General features: G+C 46.7%; 1 protein-coding gene across 1 annotated transcript in view; it reads right to left on the bottom strand.

Moving 5' to 3' along the window:
• Positions 1-24,545, bottom strand: part of LOC138452561 (cytochrome c oxidase subunit 6B1-like) — a 153,813-nt gene that overhangs the window by 85,819 nt on the left and 43,449 nt on the right. The window contains exon 2 of the mRNA XM_069604998.1: positions 11,239-11,351. Coding sequence (XP_069461099.1) covers positions 11,239-11,351 — 113 coding nt within the window. The remainder of the gene's footprint in view (positions 1-11,238; positions 11,352-24,545) is intronic.

Genomic DNA, 24,545 nt, shown 5'->3' with positions numbered 1-24,545 from the left:
TTGCAGGTGGTCCGCGATGCCTGTATGGCCGGCATCGTGCAGCCCGTGATTACCAGCTTTGCGATGCCGGTATTTGCATGTCCGTGTGGGTTGGGATGTCCTCCTATTACCGGCATGCCGGTATTTGCTCCCCGAAGTGGGTGTGCTCATTTTGTACAAGCCCAGCCTTCATTGACTCCACCTGTGGGGATTGTGTGCACCTGTGGCAGTTGGCTTGTTTCCTGATAGCTGTTTGCGGGTGGTCCGCGATGCCTGTATGGCCGGCATCGTGCAGCCCGTGATTACCGGCTTCGCGATGCCGGTATTTGCATGTTCACGTGGGTTGGGATGTCCTCCTATTACCGGCATGCCGGTATTTGCTCCCCGAAGGGGCGCGTGTACGCGCCCATGCCGCTATTAGCGGCACCGCTATTTAGGGTGCCGCTAATACCGGGTTGGCTGGTCAGAATACACCGTAGCGGTAAGCAATGCTGGTAATCCATTACCGGCATCGTTTTTCGCTTACCGGCAACCTCGTAATGAGGCCCAATATCTCTCCCAGCTTCTTCACTCCTTTGGGGACCTTCTTCTTTGCAAGCAATCTTGTTCAGCTCTTTCCTTGTTCCCCTCTTTCATCACCTCTCTGGGCAGCACCCATCTTCTCAATACCCCTCTACAACTCAGAATTGTCTTTCTTGTATCCCCATAATCACTCTCCTCATTAGTCCTCTCCTGCTCACACCTGTCCATCACACCTTCACATATTTATTGTACCTTCCCCCCTACCGACTCTGGGCACCACCACTCACCTCAATGATCTTCCCTGCCCTTTTGGTGCCACTGCTCTCCTCAATAACCTTCTCCAACACACAACTATTTCAACCTTCTTTACTCCTCTAAGCAACTCCACTCTTCTCAACGATCCTCTCCAACCCACAACTATCTTTTGCCCTTTCATCACCCCTCTGTGCAGTACGCTTCCTCAGGGCACCAATACTATGGTTGGCCACCACTCTGTTGGTCCTTACCAGCAGCCTCATTGCTCTTGGATCCTTAGTTTGGTATCTTGAGTTTCTACATTAGTTCCCACGCTCAAAGGTGGTCCATCCTTCTGAACCCTCTACCTGACTCATGGGCTCTGCTTACCCCCCAGCCCCCCTTTCCTCATACCCTTTGACCAATCGTTTGCTAATTGGGGACGCATTCGGCCCCCATTGTCATCCCACTGCAGGTCCTCAATTCGAAGCAAGAGACTTTGTCAAAGCACCTGTAGAGAGATATAATAGCTAATGCCATAGGATCAGCCAATATACACTCCACGAGAAGCATGGGCAGCTCCTTATATCACAAGACACTGAAATGAGTTTGTGAGGGTTAAACTTGGGCCCACAAATGGTAATTCTACTGGATTGTAACAGGTTTGGAGCAGCGCACATACGTCTGAACTTGCAGCAGAACACACAGAAGAATTAGCGGTTGCCTGCGATGTACAGATTCACATGCAGTTTGTGGCATGTCTGTGGTGCTGCAGTAACACGGCACAAGGGCACCATTCTCCCAGTATAAATCAAACAACAGGTCTATGTAAAAAATGTAAAAAAGGCTTTCTTGTATGAAAAGTCAAATGTAAAACTAGGCTGATAAAAGTGGCAAATATATTTAGGCAGACATCAGGAAAATGATACAAGTACCAAACTGAATATTTTGAAAGTCTTTTGGGTTATAATTACAAACAATTGTTAATATTCATGAGAAAATGGCAGGAAGCCACCACTGAAAAAACAATTCTATTACAAGACCGGAGGCGAGCATTATGCTTTTCTTCTTTTATTACTGCTCAACAGCAATTTAAAACTTTACTATTCAAACTGTTTTTTTTTTAAGAACGTAAGCCCAATCGGCTTAAAAAACAAACATAAAACAAACTTGAAACTTAAACCATCTAGCCCAAGATTCATAGAGGCTCTGCAGTCCTAGCCTCCTTTCTGTCCACCAATGGCAACCCCTTGCCTAGTATAAATCCCCATGTCTCTAGGTCCTTTCCTCTTCTTTTTTGCTGGGCTCGACAGTTATGTGATCCTTTATTAGCGTTTACAGATAGTTGTCAGCGCGGTATCAACACGTTATAATTATTTCAGGCAGGGACTGGTAGGGGCAGTTAAAGCTATTTGCTAGGCGCGTGGATGTGCATATTTTCACGCGAGCGCAGCGTTTAGACTGAGGAGGTCGGGTCGCGTGGCCATGCAGTGCATGCATCGGAGCCGCGGATCGTGGTGACAGGGCGCGTTCAAGGAAAGAAGCATCCCGCGAGTGATCTTGCTCACGTTTGGGAGCGCGTTTCCCTCAACAGGGTGTAGGCGCGAAGGCGCGTAAGACGTGTAGGAAGGGAGCCGGGCAGGCTCATTGTAGATAACGGCACATGCGCAGTAGGAATCTTGGGAATAAGTAACGTTCTTTACTCGAACGTTACAGAATACAGTGTTCAGAGAGCAGTTAACCGCTCAAACACAACGGATCCTGCGGAGCAAGTGTTTTCAGGAGGCTTGTAAAAAAAAAAAGAATATATCTCATCTAGAATCTACACGCTCGTAAACTGCAGCTTGGCATAAGCAGTCTGCTCCATATTTTAGCAGCTTATAACAACATCTCCAGGCTGAGGGATGGCCTGGGACAGAGATGATGAGTGCTGGGAGGAGTACTCTGACCAAGATCAAGAATTTCAGGAGGAGGAATTCGACCTCTCCCAAAGTTTTAAGAACGTTCTGGGGGATTCCCTAGTTAGAGCTGTGGCTCAAGGAGTCCAGCCCATCCAGGACAGGCTTCAAGCCCTTGAAAATATATTGGGCACGAAAGCTGGCAGAGATGAGGACCCAGGCGAGGGGACCTCCACCACCAAGCCTCCACAGAAGGAGCAGAGGGGGTGTAAAGCAGCCCGGAAGAGAGAGAACTCTTCTACCCCCCGGGTTTACAGACGGGGAAGAGAAAGAAGTCCCTAGAGGCAGCTGACGCCTTTGACAGGCTCAAGGATGCATTCCTTTCCAAGTCAGCAGTGCCCAGCCTCGTACCCCCAATCCCAGGGGCGGAAAACATAGGAGTTACGCATCTTCCTCCGATGAATACGACGAACAAGAGGAAGAGGCGAGGAGTCTGTCAGGGAGCATAGTAGAGAATGAAAGACAGACAATGAAAGATGCCAGCTGGTGGAGGGTGCCCCGGAGGACATGTCCGATATGTTTGATCCTGAAGCCATCAGGCTTCGTGATCCACGGAATGGACGCCATCCCCGAAGGTGGCACTATACATGTCCCAGAGGTTAAGGAAACCTCTGGAGAAAGAGATCAGGTTCAGGTTACGTTCAGAGTGTCCCAGGCCAGAGCTCTCGGGGAAGGTGTCGGAAACCCCAGAGCTTGACCCCAGAATGTTGACCTTCATTGCAAAGGCTGGTAAGGACACGCGTAGAGGGATGGACCGCGCATGACGGTCCTGTCAGGATAAGATTTTGGATCTGACAGGCCCGATAGCAAAAATCATGGACCTCGCAGAGCGGGCTAAAGACACGGGGGAGTCGGTGGACCTGTACATTCTTGCCGGATGGGCTCAGAGGGCGGTATGCCTCTTAGGAAATGCAAATACCGCAATTTCAGCAGAGAGGGGTAGGTCGGCGCTATTGAAGATTGACAACAAATTGGGCGACTTAGCCTCCTATGAGGCAGGAGAAGGAGCGCAGGGCCTGCTGTTTGGTGATACGTTAGTCAAAAAAATGAACAGATTCGTAGGGACATTTACCGCTCTCGAGAAAGCTCAGGCTTCAATCAGGAAGGTATTTCCTACCCGTGTTTTTGCAGGGGCCGGCCGCAACAGAGGTTGCTTGTCCGGCCGCCTCAATTACAACAGAAGACCTAAGGGACCCAAGGCGCAATACTGGGAGTCACATCAGCAAGATGCGTTCTTCCCAAGCAGAGGAAGAGGTTTCCGAGGGTGCCGTGGAAGAGGCTATTTCAGGCACCAGAATAGCCCCACGGGTGAGGAAAAGCGCTGCGCGTTATCCCCCAGTGGGAGGGAGAACGTTGCGTTTCATAGACAACTGGCGCGCATTATCAGCAGACGCTTGGGTGATTCAGACGGCACGGGGGTTTCAGCTAGATTTCGTAGAGGAGCCAAGGCAGCTCCAACCCCCTCAGCGCATGCATTCGTCGATAGAGGAAATAGCTCTCTTAGATGCAGAATTAGAGGCGTTAGCGCAAAAGCAGGCAATAGAGAGGACGCAGTCTCAGGCGCAGGGTTTTCTGAGCAACATGTTCTTGGTACACCGCAAAGGGAAAGTGAGGCCAGTTATCAATTTGAAGGAACTGAACGGGTGGCTGGTTTACAGACACTTCAAGATGGAGGGGATGCACCTATTGGCAGACCTCCTAAGGAAAGACGATTGGCTGGCCCAATTAGATTTGAAGGACGCATACCTGACGATCCCGGTAGACCTGAGGTTCCAGCGCTTTCTGTGCTTCAGGTGGAAGGAGGAGATATGGCAGTTCAAGACATTGCCGTTCGGGCTAGCGTCGGCTCCTTGGGCCTTCACGAAGCTGATGAGGCCTATAGCCGCAGCAATGCGAGAGCAAGGCATAAGGATGATTATTTATTTGGAAGACATTCTTCTTATGGCAGAGAGAAGGGAAAGATTGCAGAGGCAGGTACAGTGGTCGGCTGCCTTTATCTCCAGTCTAGGCTTCGTGATCAAGGAGGAGAAGTCTGTGCTCGTCCCAAGCAGGTGCCTAGAGTTTCTAGGGTTTGCCATAGATACAAGAAAGGCCACTCTAGCCCTCCCGCCATCCAAGATAAGGGCCATCAAGAAGGACTTGAGATCAGCTCTAGGGAGACAGATTATTTAGCTTCGGAATCTAGCCAGGATAGTGGTTCTTCTGGCAGCCTCAATTCAGGCCATCTTCCCCAGGCCTCTACATTATCGAGCTCTTCAGAGGCTCAAGATCAAATACCTGCAGAAGGGATGGAGATACCATCATCAGGTCCCCTTGGACGAGTACAGCAGGTCAGAACTTCGTTGGTAGCTGAGCAACATGGAGGCGTGGAACGGCAGAGCCATCTTTGGAGACAGGCCAGAACTCATAATAAAATCAGACGCCAGCAGGTCAAGCTGGGGTGCCAGGTGCGGAGGCACAGAAACAGGCAGGAAGTGGTCTCCAGAAGAGCTGGAGCTGCATATCAACTGCTTGGAGTTACTGGCGGGGTCTTTCGCAGTGAAAGCGTTCTCCAGAGACAGGGCGCAGTGCTGCATTCTACTGCGTATGGACAATATCTCAGCAGTGATATATATCAACAAGCTAGGGGGAACAAAGTCCAAGATGCTAGTGGAGTTGGCCAAGGACTTCTGGCATTTCTGCCTGAGCAAGAACATAGCAGTCAAAGCAGAATATCTTCCGGGAGCGGAGAACACGGTAGCCGATTGGAATTCACGCTATCTAGTAGACTCCAGCGACTGGAGACTACACAAATCAGTGTTCGACAGGCTGCAGCACCGATGGGGGCTGCTACATACGGATCTCTTTGCTTACAGACTAAGCGCACAACTGCAGAATTACTTCAGCTGGAGGCTGGACCTCGAGGCCTCGGGGACGGACACATTCCTTCAGAGTTGGGGACAGAGCACCCATTACGCATTTCCCCCCTTCGCGATGATAGCCAGATCACTAGCGAAGGTGCGCAGGGAAAAGGCCGAGTTAGTGATAGTAACTCCGGAATGGAGTTCTCAGGCCTGGTTTCCGATTCTGATGGAACTTTCCACGGATTTCCCTCAAGAGGATCTTACACCGAGAGGATCTCCTAATGGATCCAGCAGGAGCGCCTCACCCGTTGATCAGGGATCAAACTGTAACACTGTTGGTCTGCAGAATTTCAGGAGAAGGTGGAGCTTGCCGGGCCTTTCAGAGGAGGCTACGGAGCTCATCAGAGTATCATGGGCTCCCTCGACAGCCAGGAGCTATAATTCCGCTTGGCAAGCCTGGGAATTTCGGTGCAGGGAGAGAAGTTTTTCTCCCATTTCAGCACCTATAGCTCAAGTCGTAAACTTTCTGGCAGTTCTGAGCTCACAGGGGAAAGCATTCAGAACGATTAGGGTGTATAGGTCAGCCATTTCGGCGGGGCACGATCTGGTGGAAGGAGTGCCCGTGGGGGAGCATCCGGCAGTGATAAGACTCCTCAAGAGCATTAAGCTAAGTAAGCCTCCGCTGCCTAGATATTCAGTTATGTGGGACGTAACGAAAGTGTTACGCATGCTGGAGCAATGGCCAACAAATGAGCTCCTGACAGAGAAGCAATTGTCCGGGAAGCTAGCTATGTTATGTTTGGTTTTGTGTAAGCGTATTTCAGATGTTAAAGCTCTGGAGATAGACCGGAACATTTTCTATCCGGAGGGTGTTGCTTTCAACATAGCGCAGCGTACCAAAACTAATTCCAGGATAATTACGTACCCGTATTTTCCTGGTAATAGTAAGCTCTGTGTAGCGCAGTGCGTGAAGAAGTATGAGACTGTTACAGCGGTGGTGAGACCCGCAGGAGTGACTCAGCTGCTTATAGCGCATAGAAAGCCATTTAGAGCTGTAGCTGTAGCAACTATAGCGAGATGGGTGAAGGAGGTTGTGCAGTTGGCTGGAATAGACATATATAGATTTGGGGCTCATTCAGCTAGGGGAGCCATGGCTTCAGGAGCTTTTGCAGCCGGAGTTCCGCTGCAGGAGATCATGAAAGCCGCAGACTGGGCTAGCGACTCTGTTTTCAGAACCTTTTACTTTAAGCCAGTTACTAATATTACAGCGGCTGTGATACCGAGCTTTGAACAAGCATAATGCTCGCCTCCGGTCTTGTAATAGAATACAGATTGCCCATGCGACAAGCGCAGGAAGTCTTGATTCTATTAAAGACACGGAGGCGAGCATTATCCCACACTCAGAAGTTGATTGTGTTTTACTACATTGTTGTTATTTACGCAGAAAGATTTCCCGACCCTAATGATGATGACCTTCTCTGTGTTCTAGGAGAAGAGCAAAAAAACAGTGATTGAAGGAAGGAAAGAAGTATACACCTCGAGGCGTAGCAGAGGGATTCGAGTTATCCAAAGTTGGATTTGTTTATTGGTTGGAAAGTTGGTTAGCAATGGAGGAAGAAAAAAAAAAGAGGAAAGAACCTAGAGACATGGGGATTTATACTAGGCAAGGGGTTGCCATTGGTGGACAGAAAGGACGCTAGGACTGCAGAGCCTCTATGAATCTTGGGATAGATGGTTTAAATTTCAAGTTTGTTTTATGTTTGTTTTTTAAGCCGATTGGGCATACGTTCTTAAAAAATAAAATTCAAAAACAGTTTGAATAGTAAAGTTTTAAATTGCTGTTGAGCAGTAATAAAAGAAGAAAAGCATAATTCTTGCCTCCGTGTCTTTAATAGAATCAAGTCTTCCTGCGCTTGTCGCATGGGCAATCTGTATTATTCTCTGTTTTGCCTGACCTCTGAAAGTATGATGTGATGGTGTGTGGGGTTGAAATACAAAACAGAGAAGCACACAAAGGCCTAATTTTAAGTTGGCCTGTGCAGTAATAGCGTGCCAGTAATAACGTTTACCGGCACGTTACCGTTATTACGTTACCGCACTAGCCAACTACAAGTTGCCAGTGGGGCACCTGATTTACCTCTAGCTAGAGCTGGAGAGAAGTCGTGTGCCTTACGAGCAAAAACCACTGGCATTACGGGTGCCGGTAATACCAGCTAATCCCCCCCTGGAGTCCAACGGGACTCCATGGAATGGGGATTTACAACCATTGCTGACACCCTTAATCTGGCGGTAATACCGCTGGACCAAGTGCTGATAATGGTAATAGAGTGTGCCAGTATCCTGGCAGATTTACCACCAGGATACCAGCAAACTTGTAATGAGGCCCAAAATGACAATTGTATAACTAATAATTTACAGCTGATGATACGCTGAGGGTGTTTTTTTACATTTGCCCATTGGAAAGAAAGGTTGGTATATGCTTGCATGAATGAGAGCTGAGGATAGCTATGATATGAGACGGCATTTGTAACGCGCCTATACACAAGTGTTTCAAGGCGTGATGAGGCAAGGAAAGGGGAACAGAGGGAGGACAGAGACAACGATCTTACTAGGCCAAGTGACATTGGGCCTCATTACAAGAGTTGCCATAAGGCAACAACGGCGGCGGTAGTGCTACCGGCGCCGTTGTTACCTCGCTGCAACATTATGAGTTTGCTCAGACCAGACGTCCAGAGCGGCACCCGCCATCAGACAAGGATGGTGGCAGCGGTACTGTTATTAACGGTACCACTGCTACCATACTCCCCATTCCCATTGACCCCTATGGGGGCTCAAATGGAAATGGGGAAGTACCGGGTCTGGGTCCAACGAATAGGAATTACTGGGCCGGCAAAGGTCGGAATGGCCCGGTAATTCACAATTTTTGGGACCCGAGTTTGGGGGTAGCCATGCCAGTAAAAACAGCATGGCTACCTCCAAACTCATAATGAGGCCCATTGAGATTGCGCAAGTGAAGGGGAGGTAAGAGGGAAGGGGAAAAGTGTCAGGGGAAAGGGGAGGGGGCAGTGCTGTACATGGGATCAAAACAATAACAAGAAGTGCGGCCAGCAAGTGGCAGGTGCAAGGGTAAGTGCAGACAGCAGGTGTCCAAAAGTGCAGGTAGGGGGACTGTAGGGTTACAGATAGAAACCCAAGTGCAAGGGTTGCCAGGAGACAGTGCCATTGTGCAACTGGGCGGGTAGAGACCTGGGTCCGGAATCGGAGGGTAGCCAGGTGACCAGTGCAGTATCAGACAGGAAATCAGCAGGGGAGAGGAAGAGAGAAGACAGAAGCAAAGAGGAAGGTCTTGAGGTGCTTCTGGAACTGGAGATGGTTCTCCTCGAGTTTCAGAGAGGCAGGGAGGCTGTTCATGAGGGAGGCCCCAGCTGAAGAAAGAGATCTACCACCGACTCATTGCTTGGAGAAGCGACTGACCCTGAGGGAGTTGGAGGTGGAGGAACGAAGAGCTCGAGTAGGAAGGTATTTATGATGAGAGAGTTGGAGGTATTGAGGAACCAGGCCCCAGAAGGCCCTGTGGACAATGCAGCGGGTATTGAAGTTAATCCTTGCAGCCTCTGGGCGCCAATATAGAGATTTCCACAACAGGGCAAACAAATGGCACCTGAGTGCACTATAAAAGACTGGCAACAAGCCTAACACAGTAGCTACTTGTTTTCATGACTGGTGTTGGGATTCGAGTACTAAAACTGTGTTTTGTTCTTTCTGGCATACAATAGGGGAATGGGCCTGTCTCAGCTATATTGTTCAATATTCTATGGGAGCAGACCACGAAAGATTGTCACAAAGCTCCTTGTTTCTAAAGGCTTGAGATGCCTAGGCAGAGCTCATCCTTTTTGCTTAATGATCGGGAGACTACATGAAGAGTGTATCAACCAATTACACAGCTTAATCTAGAGAGAGTGCTTTCCATACAGGGCAAGTAGTCTTTAAAAGATTCCTGACTTCGACGGAAAATCGTTGAAGCAATATTAGGATAGGCGGTATATGATGAACAATAACATTTTATTTACTCATTTATTTCGAATTTTATATAATCCACATCTCTCAAATAGGCGGCACGCTATCATTACCTAAACCACAGTTATTTAATGTGGGGACTAACTCGTCCGAAAGGCATGGGATAACAAGAGCAAGATCCAACTGTCTGCCACTGATGTTGGTTTACGGCGTTGTGGAAACATTCTTGAGAAGCACTGCCCTTTATGTTCAGCAGCAGAAGAGAATCTGCTTCATTGTAGGTTTTTTGCACGACATTCAATGACATACTTGCAAAGATCCTGAAGATCCTTCTCAGAGAGCTTTGTTTCATCCAGTGACGCCCAGCAGCGTTCTTTCTGCTTCCTGCAGAGTCGCCGGGATGGATTGCAATATGGGAGGCGGGCACTGTATAGAAGAGACCGTACACTAAAATGCATAACCCTTGCAGGAATTTGGGGTAATTATTGTCTTTGCATCACGTGCCGACTAGGTCTATTATGAAACATTGAGCATGGCAGGTGTTCATTTCTATGCTGTATGTTGTTGCCATAGCAATGACTAGGTTGATGAAGGAAGGACGGAAGCAGGGAAGCTAGAGGTTTCCTATGAAAAGCTTACATCCATGTGTATTGCGCACAAGGTGAAGACGAATGTGACTTTTTATTGATTTTTCATTAAAATTGTTATCATTTTACCAGTTGCTGATATTGTGATTAATGTATTTATAGATGTCTTAATTTATTAATTGTAGCTTTTATGGCATAACACCAAATAAAGTTCATATTGATTGATAATGCCCATGCAAACAAGGTGATTCAGACTGCCTTGGTAAAAAGGAATGAGGGATAATATAGATGCTGGGGGAGAAGGGAGGACAGTGATTAGAGATCAGATGCATTAAAAACACAGTCATTGATGGTGCATTCCAACTTCTGGGCAACCACTATCCATTCTGATAACAGAGTCGTTGTTTTAAGGATTTAGCTCATTTAGGAGTCTGATTAAAGCCATGGGGAAAGCCATCCAAAAGAGGAGAGCGTTTAGGGCTTTCCTAAACCTCAGGTTTGTTCAAGTCTTCCTTCCCGGGGACGAGTGTGTCAAAGTTCAGGGCCTTTGGTGGCCAGTGTTTTCCTTCCTAACTCTATCAGGTGGAAGGTTGGTTGTTTTTTGTTGTTGAATATTTCTAGAAGCGATTGCAGTTACCACTTGAGGTCAGATTCCATACAGCTTTCCTGGCGATACATGGAATCTTCAATTAAATATGTTATTGGATGGGCAACTAGTGGAGATCCAGAAGAGCTCTGGAAATAAGGGTCTGATTCTTTAAGATGGCTTGAATTTGGTAATCTCTTTTTTGTTGAGGGTTTGACATACATGTTATGCAGTGATCTAGTTTTGATATCATTAGCACTGGGATTTGTGACATTTTTGCTACATGTCACAGGCTGGCAGAATACTTCCCAGTACGTGCATTTGGGAGTGGCAGCTACTAGAGAGTGCTACTGTTTTGGGGATGATGGAGAGATGTTGGTCACGGATGATAGCCAGATTCCAGGCTTTATTGACAAGAAGGGGCAACGGGCAGTAGAGCCTAGCACTCTCCGATTCACTGGCATTGATAGTACATATAAGGGAACTTTCGTTGATTATATTTCCTGACTTACCTAGGTAGTTCTGATAGCAATTTCTGGTCTGGCTCACACTAGGAAATCGTGCATCAAAGGGGGCTGTTTTGTAATTCTCCAGCTTCTTCCGGATTTCTTCTGCCATTTCTTTCCTGCAATACATAATTATATATCTTTCATTAAGAGTAATAAAACACGTAAACAAAAACAAAAAACAAAAGAAAAAGATTGTAGTGCCAAAGCAAGAACTGACATTAGAAATACACTCAGAAAGGCATATGTAAGATTCTATTGAAATTGTTTGAAGGCAAATCAGCATGTGGCATAGGTATTTATATAGGGCACATTGCTTCAACGTGCTGAGAGATGATCGAGAGAAGACTGGCAGGTACAACAAAAAGAGGGTGGCAGAAGGCCGCAGAGAATCTAGCTAGGAGTTGAAAATGTTCTGAACATTGTATTGGAATATTAAATGGGTCTGCAGCCCTTGGCTCTCCAGATGCTTTGCAATGTGAATCCCATCAACCTTGGTCAGCATAATGAATGGTTGTGGGAGCTGTAGTCCAAAATGTATAGGGAGCCACAGATGGCAGACTCATGGTATATTGCCTTTCATAAAGCATGGGAAACCCTCCTTGTGGTGTCTGGTTTCTCGTGAATTGTTTAAGTAAAGGTTCAGTTTTAGTTGGCAATGAATAACATCCAGGAATACCAAAATCCTACTCATGCTTTATATCACTTTTGAGTGTGTATGTATCTATTACAGCTCATTCATTTCATTTTAGAAGTTACTTCAAAATCCATATTCTACAGTCTCCAGAAGGTAGAAATGCAAAATGTTGAAAAGTACTTATCACTTATCAGTAATATTAATTACTCCTAGCCCTACTATTCCCATATCACAATACTTAACTATGAGGCACAGGCGTCCATGACAGGACCCATTTCCAAATGTATTTAGTCTGCCCCTTTTCCCCAAGGAGGTATATGACCCCCAGTAAACCATAATCCCAAGTCGTATTCCCTAGTAGGATCAAGGCCCCTTCTACATACCGTGAGGACGAGGCAGGTTATCAGCACTGCGGCGAGAAAGAGTGCAACTCGGAGTAATGAAGATTGGCAGTAAGTAATCCACTCATTAACTCCACGTGTCTCTTCCCTTCCCAGTACTTACCTATGAGATATACCCACTCTAAAATGATGGAAGAGGTCCATGACAAATCACAATGACCAAGATGTATGCTGCAACAACCACACCACCAGTTTATTGACACCAATGTTCTAGTAGTTCTGACTCAATGAAATCTAGACCGCAAAACCAATGCTCCCACTGAACCTACAGCCTAACTGTCCACATTCAGTCTTTCGTGTTTGATGAAGGTGCTGGGATCTGCCCCTGTTGCAGCCCTACGTGCATCCTGCAGGGAGACAATCTGAGCATTTGCATACGAGTCTGACATGCCTCTGGTAGACCTCCCCTGGATCTATTCTGGTAGCAGATATCCTTCCACTGCATATACCGTTGCAATGACTGTTTTAATCCAATGGTTAATTCATACCACAGTTGCCTTCCTGCCCACTCCCAAAGACACAAATGTAAACAACAAACTTTTATTCTGGAACCTTACATTCTGCAGTTACACCAGTGCCATCCTCTTGACATCCAGGTATTGCCAAGCCTCCTACACAGGAGAAGGAATTCGGGGCTCCTGTAATGACCTAAGTAGCTGAGGAAGATCCCATGCCAGGGTATGGGGTAAAGGTTTTGTCAGAGAAAAGTTTCTTAAAGGCCTTTTCACCAATTTGTCTTCCTCATCTTCCTTCCAATGTGCCCTAAAAGCCCTGACTGTTGCCCATTGGGCCCAAAATAATGATACAGCCAGACCCTTCTGAAAGCCTTTCTGGGGAAACTGGAGAACAGAGGATTTAGCACTGTAAGACTGGTATATTATTTATACTAGACCATCTTACAAAGATAGCCTGATGACTTTCCAACGCATTGAGATCTGAACTAGAGAAGCCAGAGATTGTGCTAAACTCGAATGTGCCGCCTTATGCCATGCTGAAAATGTGGGGAAGGTAAGCCAACGGCTTGAATATCCTGACATATTATTTCTTGAACACATTTCTTTACTTAACATTGTTTCCCACACTATTTGTAATTAGATGTAAGGATTGGCAATAGGTGTATTAGTTTAGGCCCTTTTATTTTGACAGACTTGACTAGGACAGCATTATTATTATTTGATGGTCGTAGCTTGCTCCCATCTTTAGATTTAGGATTAGATAGGCATTTTCGATTGAAGTTCAATAAACACCCTTGAACTGTGGTCACTCTTACTGTTTGATACCATGCCTTCATTACAGAACTCTACTACTCTATCACACGAGCTTCTGGTTCCTATTCCTCCCTGAGGGTCTTTAAACTGGGGGCTGGGGGGTGGAACAGGTGGTTTGTTGATGTTGGACAATTGTTGATAGCAGCAATGGGGACTGTGTGGAGAAAATACAGGATAGTGTGAATACTAGTGCTATAGATCAAGACAATGCACCCTGCCACACCAGATATGATTACCTGGAAATGGGAAAGCGGATTCCTTGAGAAGGACTCTTTTTAGGCACCAGAGAACTCAGCCATTCCAACTAAACAGGTAGGTTGTGAAAACCTGTGAGGCACTGCAGTCCCCAAAATAATGAACAAAATAACAAAGTGTCTAATTAGACTGTTTCTTATTTTTACAAAGGATTACAAACCTTCTGTTTTGTTAGGTAATTACATAACAAAACAGAAGGTTTGTAATCCTGGAGAACACGTCCATAAATTAGCTTCTCGAGCTCCACGGTCCTTGACATCCAATGTTTGCAAGACGCCAAGTCTTGGGATTAATTTACTTATATTGGCGGAGAGACGTGATGTCGTAGGTCGTCCTGGAGACGTGCCATTATGCTTGTGGTGGCCATCTTGGAGCGGAGTGTCCGCCATGGAGGAAATTGTATTAGTATGATGCCGAGTCATCTGGATGCGGGGAACAGAACGCTGCACCTCAGCAAGGCCCCGCTGTGTCCAGCAGGGTTGCCACAATGCTCCATGAAGAGGCGATTTAAGCTACCCCAACCCGGTAAGCATTCCCTGACACCTTGCTAATTTTCTTTCCTCCAACAGACTATGGTCTCAATGCCCATGACCGGGGCACAGTATGCCACTCCACGGGCAAACCAATGCACTCTGAAACTACTATGGGGTTGACTTGGCACAGCATAAAAGTGTATCTTCACATAATATAATAACACAGAGGCCTTCATTTTCCCTGACTTCAGCTCTGATTTAGAGTAGGCAAGAAAGTCCTCCCTGGTTGTAAATAAAATTCTAAGAGAGAAGAGAAAGATAAAAATGTTATCTCCATTCATGCTAAAGGAGTTGTATACCCTTGTTCACCAAATCGGAGAAGGCAATGAACTTTGTCACAACGAATAGTGAACAGCCCAGAACCTCCCTGCGGCGTTCTGCTTCTGTCTGTTGACCTTTGTATCATGGTTGTGCTGATTGCTTATTCTAGATCTTATTGCTGCTGTTTAGGATGACGGCTACGTTGTAAATGTGGCAACTATGTTTACTTTTTTGTATGCCCGTTGGCAGGTGTGTAAAGGAGCTTAGCAGATGGTGGTTAACTCTACTCCATCAGAGTGAATCACACACTCATTTCGTAATGTGGTTGGGGTACTGATTATTTAATGTATCATTGCTATTATTTGCAATGTTTTGCATTCGATAAGTTGTATATTGCTCTGATGGTAGACAATGTTATGAGGGAAGGATTTTGCCACTAGCAATCGTGGGTGGTCAGTGTGGATATAGGATGGTTGGGAGGCAGTGGGTACAAGTCACCGGCGATACACATGATGCCTTTGAAACTTAACACCTTGTCTATGAATGACTTCAGATGATACTTTTGTAAAACACTTTCACACTTGTTGACTGATGGGTCATTAGAAACTACTAATGGAAGCTTTTATGTGTGCCACCTGGAATGCTAGCAGCGTGGATAATTGAGTACAAATCAAAAGGGGATTAGCCTACATGTGTAGATAGGAGGTCAATATTGCGTTTCTACAAGAGACGCATTAATTATATAAACAAGAGCGTTACTGATTTTCATCCTTTTCCCATCACCCCAAAGAAGTGGCTATTCTATTTCACAGAGCAGTTACTTTTCAGGGGATCCATGCCTTGCTGAGATGATAGGAGATATGTAACAGTCCATGGCATTTTGACACATAATTTACATTGAACTATGATGCTTCTGAATTCTTTAATACTGCGATTGACAAATGCAGCAAATCTGGATTCTAATAAACTCATAGGTGGGGAGTTCAACAATGTTTTGAATAACGGAGCTTGAAAGAGCAGCCGCGCCCAGCAACGGACTGTGCTTGGCTACTAAAGCAATGCAATACGAAACTCCATCAATGAATGTGCCACATGTCACTGCAGTTCTACATAGGAATCATAGGAAGAATACATATAATTTCTCTGTGCATGACAAGAGCACGAGACTCTATTATTGGCTTGATAGCCCGAACATTTGCCAGGCCCAAAAGATTTTCACATGCCACTAGCCAGTGAGGAGTGATAATTGACTCCCAGCCAGAAAAAAACATGGGGTGCTGTGTGCGTTTGGGGAATTGAGGAGGCAGGTGACTTTTTTTGACTGGCTATTGTCTTGCAACTTGAAATGTGAGCCGCTGTTCTATAGTGGATGTGGAGTTCTGAGTTTCTCTGAACGCTTTCCAGTGGCACTTACTTTCATGGGCCCTGGGATAGGTTAAATAGACCTGGTTGTAGATTTAACTCTGAAACACTAACTGATCTGGCCTGTGACACAGCATTCCAGGAAAACAGTTGACATATTCTTCCCAGTTAGTGAAGATTCTGTGGTTAGCCCATTAATGTATTGGGTGTCTTCCAAGATCGATGTACAAGACATATGTAGAGAAAAGGAGCTAGGAGTCCAGAAGTCAACCAATCAGCCAAGAGATGGGAACTTCAGAACGAAAGTTGAAAACGCAATTTAAAAGAGTAGCGAAAGAGTCCTACTTGCCGAAAATCAGGGACAAAATAGCATGGTACAGTGGCCTGGAGCCATGAGAGATCAAATAGGTCTCTAGGGAGGTAATGACACAAAGATATGGGAAATCGGAGAGGCCAGGAAGAGCATAAGCATGGTTGTTACGCAAGGAGGCTGACAGGGTACCCACTTTTGGGATGAGAGAAAGCAAACATTGCTGTTTTGTGGACAGGGACTTAATGAATGTTTTACTTTCAATAACTTCCTATTATCAAAATATACCCACCTCTAATGGTTGAAAATCATATATGAGATTATCTGGACAGATAGAGGATGGCCTCAGGGAATTGGCAGATCTCTCACTGTGGAGGATATCAAAGATGCCATACAGGATCTAACGCTGGGTAAGGCACTCTCGCCAGCTGGCCTGACACCAGAATTTTATAAACGGTTTGCCTCGATCCTGGCACTTGCATTTTTGCAGGTCTTTCAGGCTTAAAGAGCAGAGTTGATGTTCCCACAGTGCACTAGAGAGGCACATGTCTGTCACCTGTTTCATGAATATTGACAAGTCATACTGTTTCTACTTTAGACAACTCTCACTTCTCAACTTAGATATTAAGGTTCTAGCTAAAGTGCACAACCTCTTTTGGTGGATGTTTCCATCACAGACCAATCAGGCTTTGTCCCAGATTGATTCATACAATTTAATGTATTAATCCTGACCTTCCCACAGCCACTGTACTTTCAGATGCAGAAAAAGCATTTGACTTTCTAGAGGGGCCGTAGTTATTCTCATTGCTGTGTAAATTGGACTTGTGAGAGTGGCTCTTATAAATGTACAGCTATTGTATGCTGCTCTCTTCTCTATATTATGTACGAACACCATGCTTTCGCTTTGCCCAACAGTACACGCCATGTGTGCCACTGTCACCTGGCGGATGAACACCTGACATGTATATGCTGCAGGAGGCACACAGAGACAGAGGGTTATGAATTTAATATCTCAAAGTCTTTACCTCGCTTTATGCAGAAAACTTGTTAGTGAATATTTGGGCTGCGTTATCATCTCTATCTGGATAATAAATCAACCATAGGAAATCGGAGAGTTTCCCGTTTAGCAACTCCACAGCCTGGATTGAGTGATCCACTGATCTCAGGTGGTGTCTAGATTCCGTCAGATACCTAGGTGTCCAAAGCTGTCACAGATTGGCTGGGCTTCAGAAAGTAAACTATATGAAAGTTCTATCATATCTGGAGGAATTCGTAGGTAGGATGCTAGCTCTGCAATGTCCATGCTTGGTAGGATCTCAATGGAAAGCATGGCGGTGCTCCCTAAACTATTATTTTTATTTGTTAGCATCTTGTTAGACTAACCCAATAATTTGTATCACACTTCAATCCATCACCTGTGGGTTGGTATAAGGCCACAAATGTCCAAGCATTAACTGGGAAAGGTTTATTACTAGACTACTTTTTACTGCTCATTTGGGGATGCCGCACCATCTCCTGATAGCAAGATACTCCAATGCAGTCTTAATTCAGCTAGTTGTGCTAGGCTGCTCCCTGCTCTTCATAAACTGGCACTCGCATTTAAACGCACAGGCACGTCAAAGAGACACTGCTCAGATGGGGACTTAGAATAAACCTTTACTGAGAATCAGTGGCTTGTGGTAATGCTGTGAGTTGTGTGCAGATTTCTTCACATGGATTCAATTGCACATCATCCACTAAGAAAATACCTCCTGGCTTCATTTGCACACGTTTCCCCTTTCTTGCCTTTGTCGTATTGCACATTGGTGAGCCCTAAGCCAATAAAAACCCAGGAATCCCTCTCTCCCCTGCTCCATCCGCCCTAATCACGGAGTCCACCCTGTCTTGGCGAACCACATTCTCTAGCCCTCGCCTTGTTCCAGACTTGAATTGACTGTGTCCCTCCCACAACCCTAGTCTCCTTCTCATCCTCTTCCTCAACCCACATTGTGCATGCTCTAGCCCTGATACAGGGTAGACTTTGCTTCTGCCCCTCAACAACCTCACCGTCCTCCTTCCTTCCCCCCAATGGCACACTCACCCTCTGTCCAGAAAACACAAGCCCTGAAACTCACCACTTTTCTAGAATGGGCAGGGATGCTCACCATGCATTTTGCTGCTCCCTCCAACCAGGTATGCGTTTTCCTTACCCACCATTTTGTCTTTTTCTGGCAAAATTGCCTTGTTCGAGCCACAGTTGATCCGCCTGCACTGCTGGTCTTTGTGCAATGCTTTCATAGTTCATTGGACTGATTTGTATTTTCCTCAAGATTTTTGCAATGATTACTGGAGGCAGTGGGAACTTCCCACATCAAAAAGGTCTAACCCTCATAAGGAATACGGAAATCTTGTGAAAATCCATCAAATAATGTATGCGCTACCTATTTGTCATGGTACATGTCCAGTAGAGATATCATTGCCCACTCCTCAATGGAGTATAGTGGTAATTTTAACTGTGGACAAGCGGTCTCAGGGTTGCTTAGAGGTGTCACCTCCTTGTGAGCCTGCCGCCTGGGTTTTTGGTCACATTTGCTGGATGCGTGTTTCCCCCCATATATGGGGCAGGGGTCCTTAAATGTACCGCTCCCACCAAATGTGCAGATACCCTGGTTGAATTTCCAACAGTTTGCCTGATAAATTGACCTCACCTGGGGCTTGGCACCTCACTCTAAGCGCCAGGTTTTCCATACTAACGTTCAGGAAAGTCATGATTCTATTAAAGACACAGAGGCAAAGTATTATGCTTTCTCTTCTTTACTGAAAACTTGAGCAGCCATTTTTTTACAAGAAAAAATGACCATGCTGGGTGACAATGTAGTTTTTGAACTTAGAACTCCACTACTCCCAGGTAGTATCACGGGTGTCAGTCCACCAATCACGGCATTACTGTGCCACCACCTCACAAAGCATCCTCACAACTTCCTCTTTCTTTCGCGGTCTCGCTGCAGCATGTTGATAGGTAACTCTGTCCCGAATCTGTATAACAAAAACTGCAAACGTGTAACTAAGTACTGCCTCCGGAGCCCTAAACTGTGTGTCTTCATCCCTGATGGCTCTCAGGAACCCGCTTGTTTAGGCTCCATATCTGTCTGGGCAGATCTAAAAGAATCATAACAAAGTTCAGGTTAACTGTGGGTTGGAAATCACCACTACCGCTGTGTCGCACTGCTGTATCTTGTCATGCGCCCGCGTCATTGGTGCTTGTGGCAGCGTTGGTGATTACCCCGCCATTGATTGTTCCTCCACGCTTCCATCACGTCCGAACGTATCGCTCTAGTCTTTTTCATCATGGCCGCCGCTGGGAGGCACTTAGTCTTGGTACTCCCAGCAGATGGCGCGTTGCAACCGTGAGGCTAATTTCCCGTTACAGTCTACACGCTCTCCAGTTTTCCTCTCTATGTTCCACACCGGAGTGTTTCTTTTCTCGCAGTAAGCTGTCGTCTTTGGCCGTATCTCCTTGTATTTTGCGGCCTTTGCCCCGCCCTCTCCTGTCTCCCTACTTCCTGGTTTGCGTCTCTTGCACACCAGGTTGTATCACTTTCCTTTTTTTCTATATTTACCTTTCTTTGGCTCGCTACTCCGGTTGGCTTTCTACTTCCTTCATCTATCCGGCGCTCAGCCTTCTGACATTTTTCTTCGGTCCTCTGCCTTACGTACGTGTCCCAGCAATTCCATTCATGATCCAGCACCATGCATTGCTACTCTCCGTCACCTTTTCACCTTCCGCTGCCACGGTTACATGGAACCTTGGAAACGTATCCTATTCAAGATTCTGAAGCTAAGCTGAACTGTCTATCTTTCATCGGAAGCACACATCACTTCATTCAGCCCTTACCTACAAGATACAGGTTTTTTTAGCCTTCCAGGCTTTCCCCGCCTTTTCCCAGGATAGGAGTCAAAAGGGCTGCAGCCTACACGCGGACACTGTGGCTTCTACTTGAGGCAGGCATATTCCTTGAAAGAAAGAAAAGGATTACCTCTCTCGAAGACACCTGCTACAGGACAGGCTCGGAATCAAGCACCTCAGGTGGTGAGGAGGGAGTTTAAGGTAGAGGTCGGGGGAGGAACAACTGAAATTGGAAATATCTTGCCTCCCTGCGCCCTCTCTGTATAGGTCTGAGAAACTGAACGGGTGGGATAATACTTCACTCTGTGACTTTAATGGAATCATGATTTTCATGAACGTTAGTATGAAAATAGGGATTCTATGTCAAGACCTGAAGCTCATATTATGCTTGTTTAGAGCTTACTTACCACCAACGAGGCAACTTGATCTACAGGCTTAAAATTAAAGGTTTTAAATGTAGACTCACTTGACCTGTCTGCTGCCTTGAGGATGTCTTGTAACTTAGCTCTGCTGGCAAAGCTTTGAAAGTCATGGCCCCTCTTGCAGAATGTGCTCCAAAGCAAGAACTGTCTATGCCTGCCTCCTGCATTGCTCATTTTACACACCTGGCTAGGGTGGTATTGGATACTGTCTTGAAAGGCTTACGGAGTGCGAAGAACAACAGACTCTCCCCGTGGGTCTGAGATGCGCAGTCTTCTTCTCATACACTTTGAGACCCTCGACTGGACATAGCTTTGACTGTTCTGGAAAAGCGGGAAAGGTGGCCATTCTAATGGAGGTTTTTGTCCTCCTTTTTGCATGGAAAGTAACCTCTTCTGGTGAAAACGACTTGCTGTCTATCTCCAGCACTCCCATGTCCAAAACTCTTGTGCAGGCTACTAAGCGCAACAGCATCGCTAGCTTAACTGAAAGAGCTTTCCTAGTCAAGTCATCGTTGACTGGCCAGCCCAGGAAAAGCAAGAGCACGTCATCCGTGTCCCTGAGGCGTGAATATTTCAGGGTCAGTGGCCGGATAGCTCTCACTTCCTTGAGCAGCCTGTCTACTAGGGCGTGCTTGCCGATGGGGGCTCTGTCAACTTGTTTGTGGCCCATGTTCACCGTTCGATAGGACTTGCCTTGTGTGGCTTGACTCACTAGGAGGTTTACCACGTGGATCACATCCAATGTGGTGGGATGCATTTCCCTAGCTAAAAACAAGTCGCACCATCTATTCCAAGCCGCCCTGTAAGTAGGATTTGACAATCTTGGGAGCCCAGGACTCAGCTTTTCCTGATAGTTCCGGCTTTCGCCAGTGTAAGGAACTCATGGTGGCAACAGTAAAGACAGACACAAGTGATCACAGCTCAAGGGTGTTTATTAAACTGTATGCCGGTTGGAAAAACGCCTAATCTAAACCTAAATCTTAGATAGGAGCAAGCTTCGACCATCAAATCAAAATAAGGCCGCCCTTGTGGCTTCTTGTCAAAATAAAAGGCCTATACTAAAAAATAATTATTGCCAAATCCTTACAACTAAATATAGAAAGAGTGTGGGATAGGGTTTTCAAAAGAAAGAAATGTTGACAAATAATAGGTCAGGATGTGATTGCCAGGGGTCTCCCCCACGTTTTAAGCACATATTAGGTGGGTCTCCTGAGCGCAGCACACACTCGAGCCTTCCCAGCATGAGGCAACAGTTCCGTTTCAGCTATTAGGTTCTCAACGGTCAAGTCTCTTTATTCTCAAAAGTCTCTTGCCTTCGAACGCCTGATGTCTCAGTAATAACAAATAAATGTTTGCTTCCTTTTGGTACTTGGGGGGTAGATTTATCACAGTTTGGTCCCCCTCTTCCGGGCGGAGACCCCTCTTGAATCTCAGCCTCCCTCTGCCGGGTTCACTATGGCTTTCCTCTCCTTCGCAAATCTTAACGTCTTTTTCAACAGTTCCCGTGGACATCCCTCTGCCCGGTTGACCTTTGTCAACACACTGGGCCTCATTACGAGGTGGCCAGAATGGGTTTAACGGCGCCGGTAATGGTGCCGGTGCCGGTCAACCCATTCCGCCCTATTACGAGGTTCCCTTGCGGGACCCGCTCAGAACATCTGGTCAGACCAGACGTCCTTTGCAGGTCCCGCAAGGGGACCAGGGAGCTAATAACGGGCCTGTTATTAGCTCCCTCCCCATTTCCATTGAGCTCTATGGGGGCTCAAATGTGAATGGGGATGGGTTTTTTGAATGAGGAATTACCGGGTCCTCCATGGTTGGAATGACCCGGTAATTCCTTATTCAAGGAACCCAGACCGGGACCCGAGTTTGGAGGCAGCCATGGGGCTAATAGCACCATGGCTGCCTCCAAACTCGTAATGAGACCCACTGTTTCTTGAGACTTTAGACTTTGCCCCTCTTTATCGGCACCCCTCCTTCAGGTTCACTCTTGATAACGCTCACCTGGTATCCACGGGGACGTCACTCAGCTTGTTCTGACCTCTTACAACCTCAAACCCTTCCCTGGAGGCTATTCAACTGGAGACTGGGCCTGAAACACAGGATAGGTAGAGTTTAACTCCCTATTATCTCTGTGTGCTTGAACCCCTTCTTAACCGGGGTCCAACCCTTCCCTTTGATCCACAGCTCACCTTGTTTTCTTGGATAGTGTTCTCTCCGTCCTGCTTTCAGCGCAGGGGCACGTTGATTGATGCAGGCTCGTTGCTGCCTAGTTACTTCACTGGCAAGAGTCCGACAGGTAAGTATAATGAGTCTTTTGAACAGTTCTCTACCTTCGTTCCTTTCCTTTCTTAGATGATGGCTGGCATCGGGGGATGGCGGCGTGCTGCTGAGATGAGTAGCGCTGAAGTTGAGTGAGAGTGCGATGCGCGATGCACCCCTTTCGTATTTGCATTGAACTGAGTTATTTTTCTGTGTCTTTTAGGTGCCGCGGGTTTTCAGCGTGGATGCCGGTTATGAAGAACAAATGCGGTGGGTAAGCACGGTATGCAGCGCCTCTAGATGTTTCCATGCTAACCTGGAGTGTCTTTTCCCTCTTGCAGATGGATGAGAAGTTCAGGAGACAGAGTTCCCCCAGAGCGGCTGGGATTCAGGTAAGCAATTGAAGCTCGTACAGTATTTAAAAATAAGCGAAGATTTGCAGAATGCTTACTAATGCCTTTTTTCTGTTCTTTTCCCTTTTCCTTAGGAAGCGGCGTGCCGGGATGGGAATTACACCGCCGAAGATGCCTGCAGAACAGAAGGAGCGATGAATGATGGGCAGAAGCGCCGCAAGGTAAGGCTGTTCCTAACAGTGTTCTTGTTCTTGCAGGAGCTGAGCGCAGAAGAAAGATGCAGGCCTACTGAAGAGCGATCCGAACACGGTGAGTGTCACGCTGCAGGTGCAGAAAACGCAAAGCATGTTTCTAAGCCTGGGTGTGGCTTAAATAGTCTCTGGGTATCCCAGGTGTCTCTGGGCTGAACCACACCCAAAAGACTAGACCGCACATGCAGTTCTGGGAACCGAAATATGTGGAAGCATCCATCTTGTCCCCATCAATGCACTACAAGTCCAATCCCCAATGTTATCCTATAGGAGTGAGCGAGTCTGGTGCCACAAGCGCCAAGTCTGACTCCAAGTGGGTCTTTGGAGGGATGGAGAGGCCCTTGAGGGCCATGTAGGTGATCGTGGCCTGGCTCCAGCCTGACATCTTGGAGGGCTGGGGACATGAGGGGCAGGAATCATGACAGCACTTCCCCCCAAGGCCCCTCTCAAGGTGGCTCTTCTGTCTGGTCCTGGTTTGGTTGGATGGTTTTGATGAAATAATCTAAGCAAGCGAGGTGCATATATGTACTCACAAGGCTCCCATGTCCTGTCTTGTGGACCATACCCCTTCCAGTCTACTAAGTAGTATACTACTGGCTGTGGTGGCATTGCTACCCGGGTCCCAGGTTGAACAGGTTTAAGGAGAGACACATGGAACACAGGATGAATCTGCATGTTTGACGGCAGAGCTAGTCTGACCGCCACAGGATTTATCACAGAGGTGACAGTGAATGGGCCCAGGTATCGTGGATGGAAAGTTCGGCCTCCTTTAATGGACACGTGTTTAGACGCCAGCCAGACTTTGTCTCCCACTTGGTAGTTGGGGGCCTTTGCTCGGTGTTGAACAGCAAACTTCTTTTGGCGGTTCTTAGCTTGAAGTAGGTGTTCAGCTGCCCTTTTAAAGGTTTGAGAAATGGTCCTGTTCAAGGTTTTGACTGCTGGCATTTCCAGGGTTGTAGGAACGTCCAACTCAGAAGTACGTGGGTGCCTGCCATACATGGTATAAAAGGGTGTCTGCCCAGTGCTGATGTGTAGGGAATTATTAAAAGCATATCAAGCTATCCATAATAGGTCGAACCAGCTTCCTTCAGCTTGGTGTAACATGCAACGCA

Source organism: Ambystoma mexicanum, chromosome 1p, assembly GCF_040938575.1.
Source record: "Ambystoma mexicanum isolate Mex_15411 chromosome 1p, UKY_AmexF1_1, whole genome shotgun sequence".
NCBI classification, from domain to species: domain Eukaryota; kingdom Metazoa; phylum Chordata; class Amphibia; order Caudata; family Ambystomatidae; genus Ambystoma; species Ambystoma mexicanum.
This window is presented reverse-complemented; position numbering and strand designations above follow the sequence as displayed.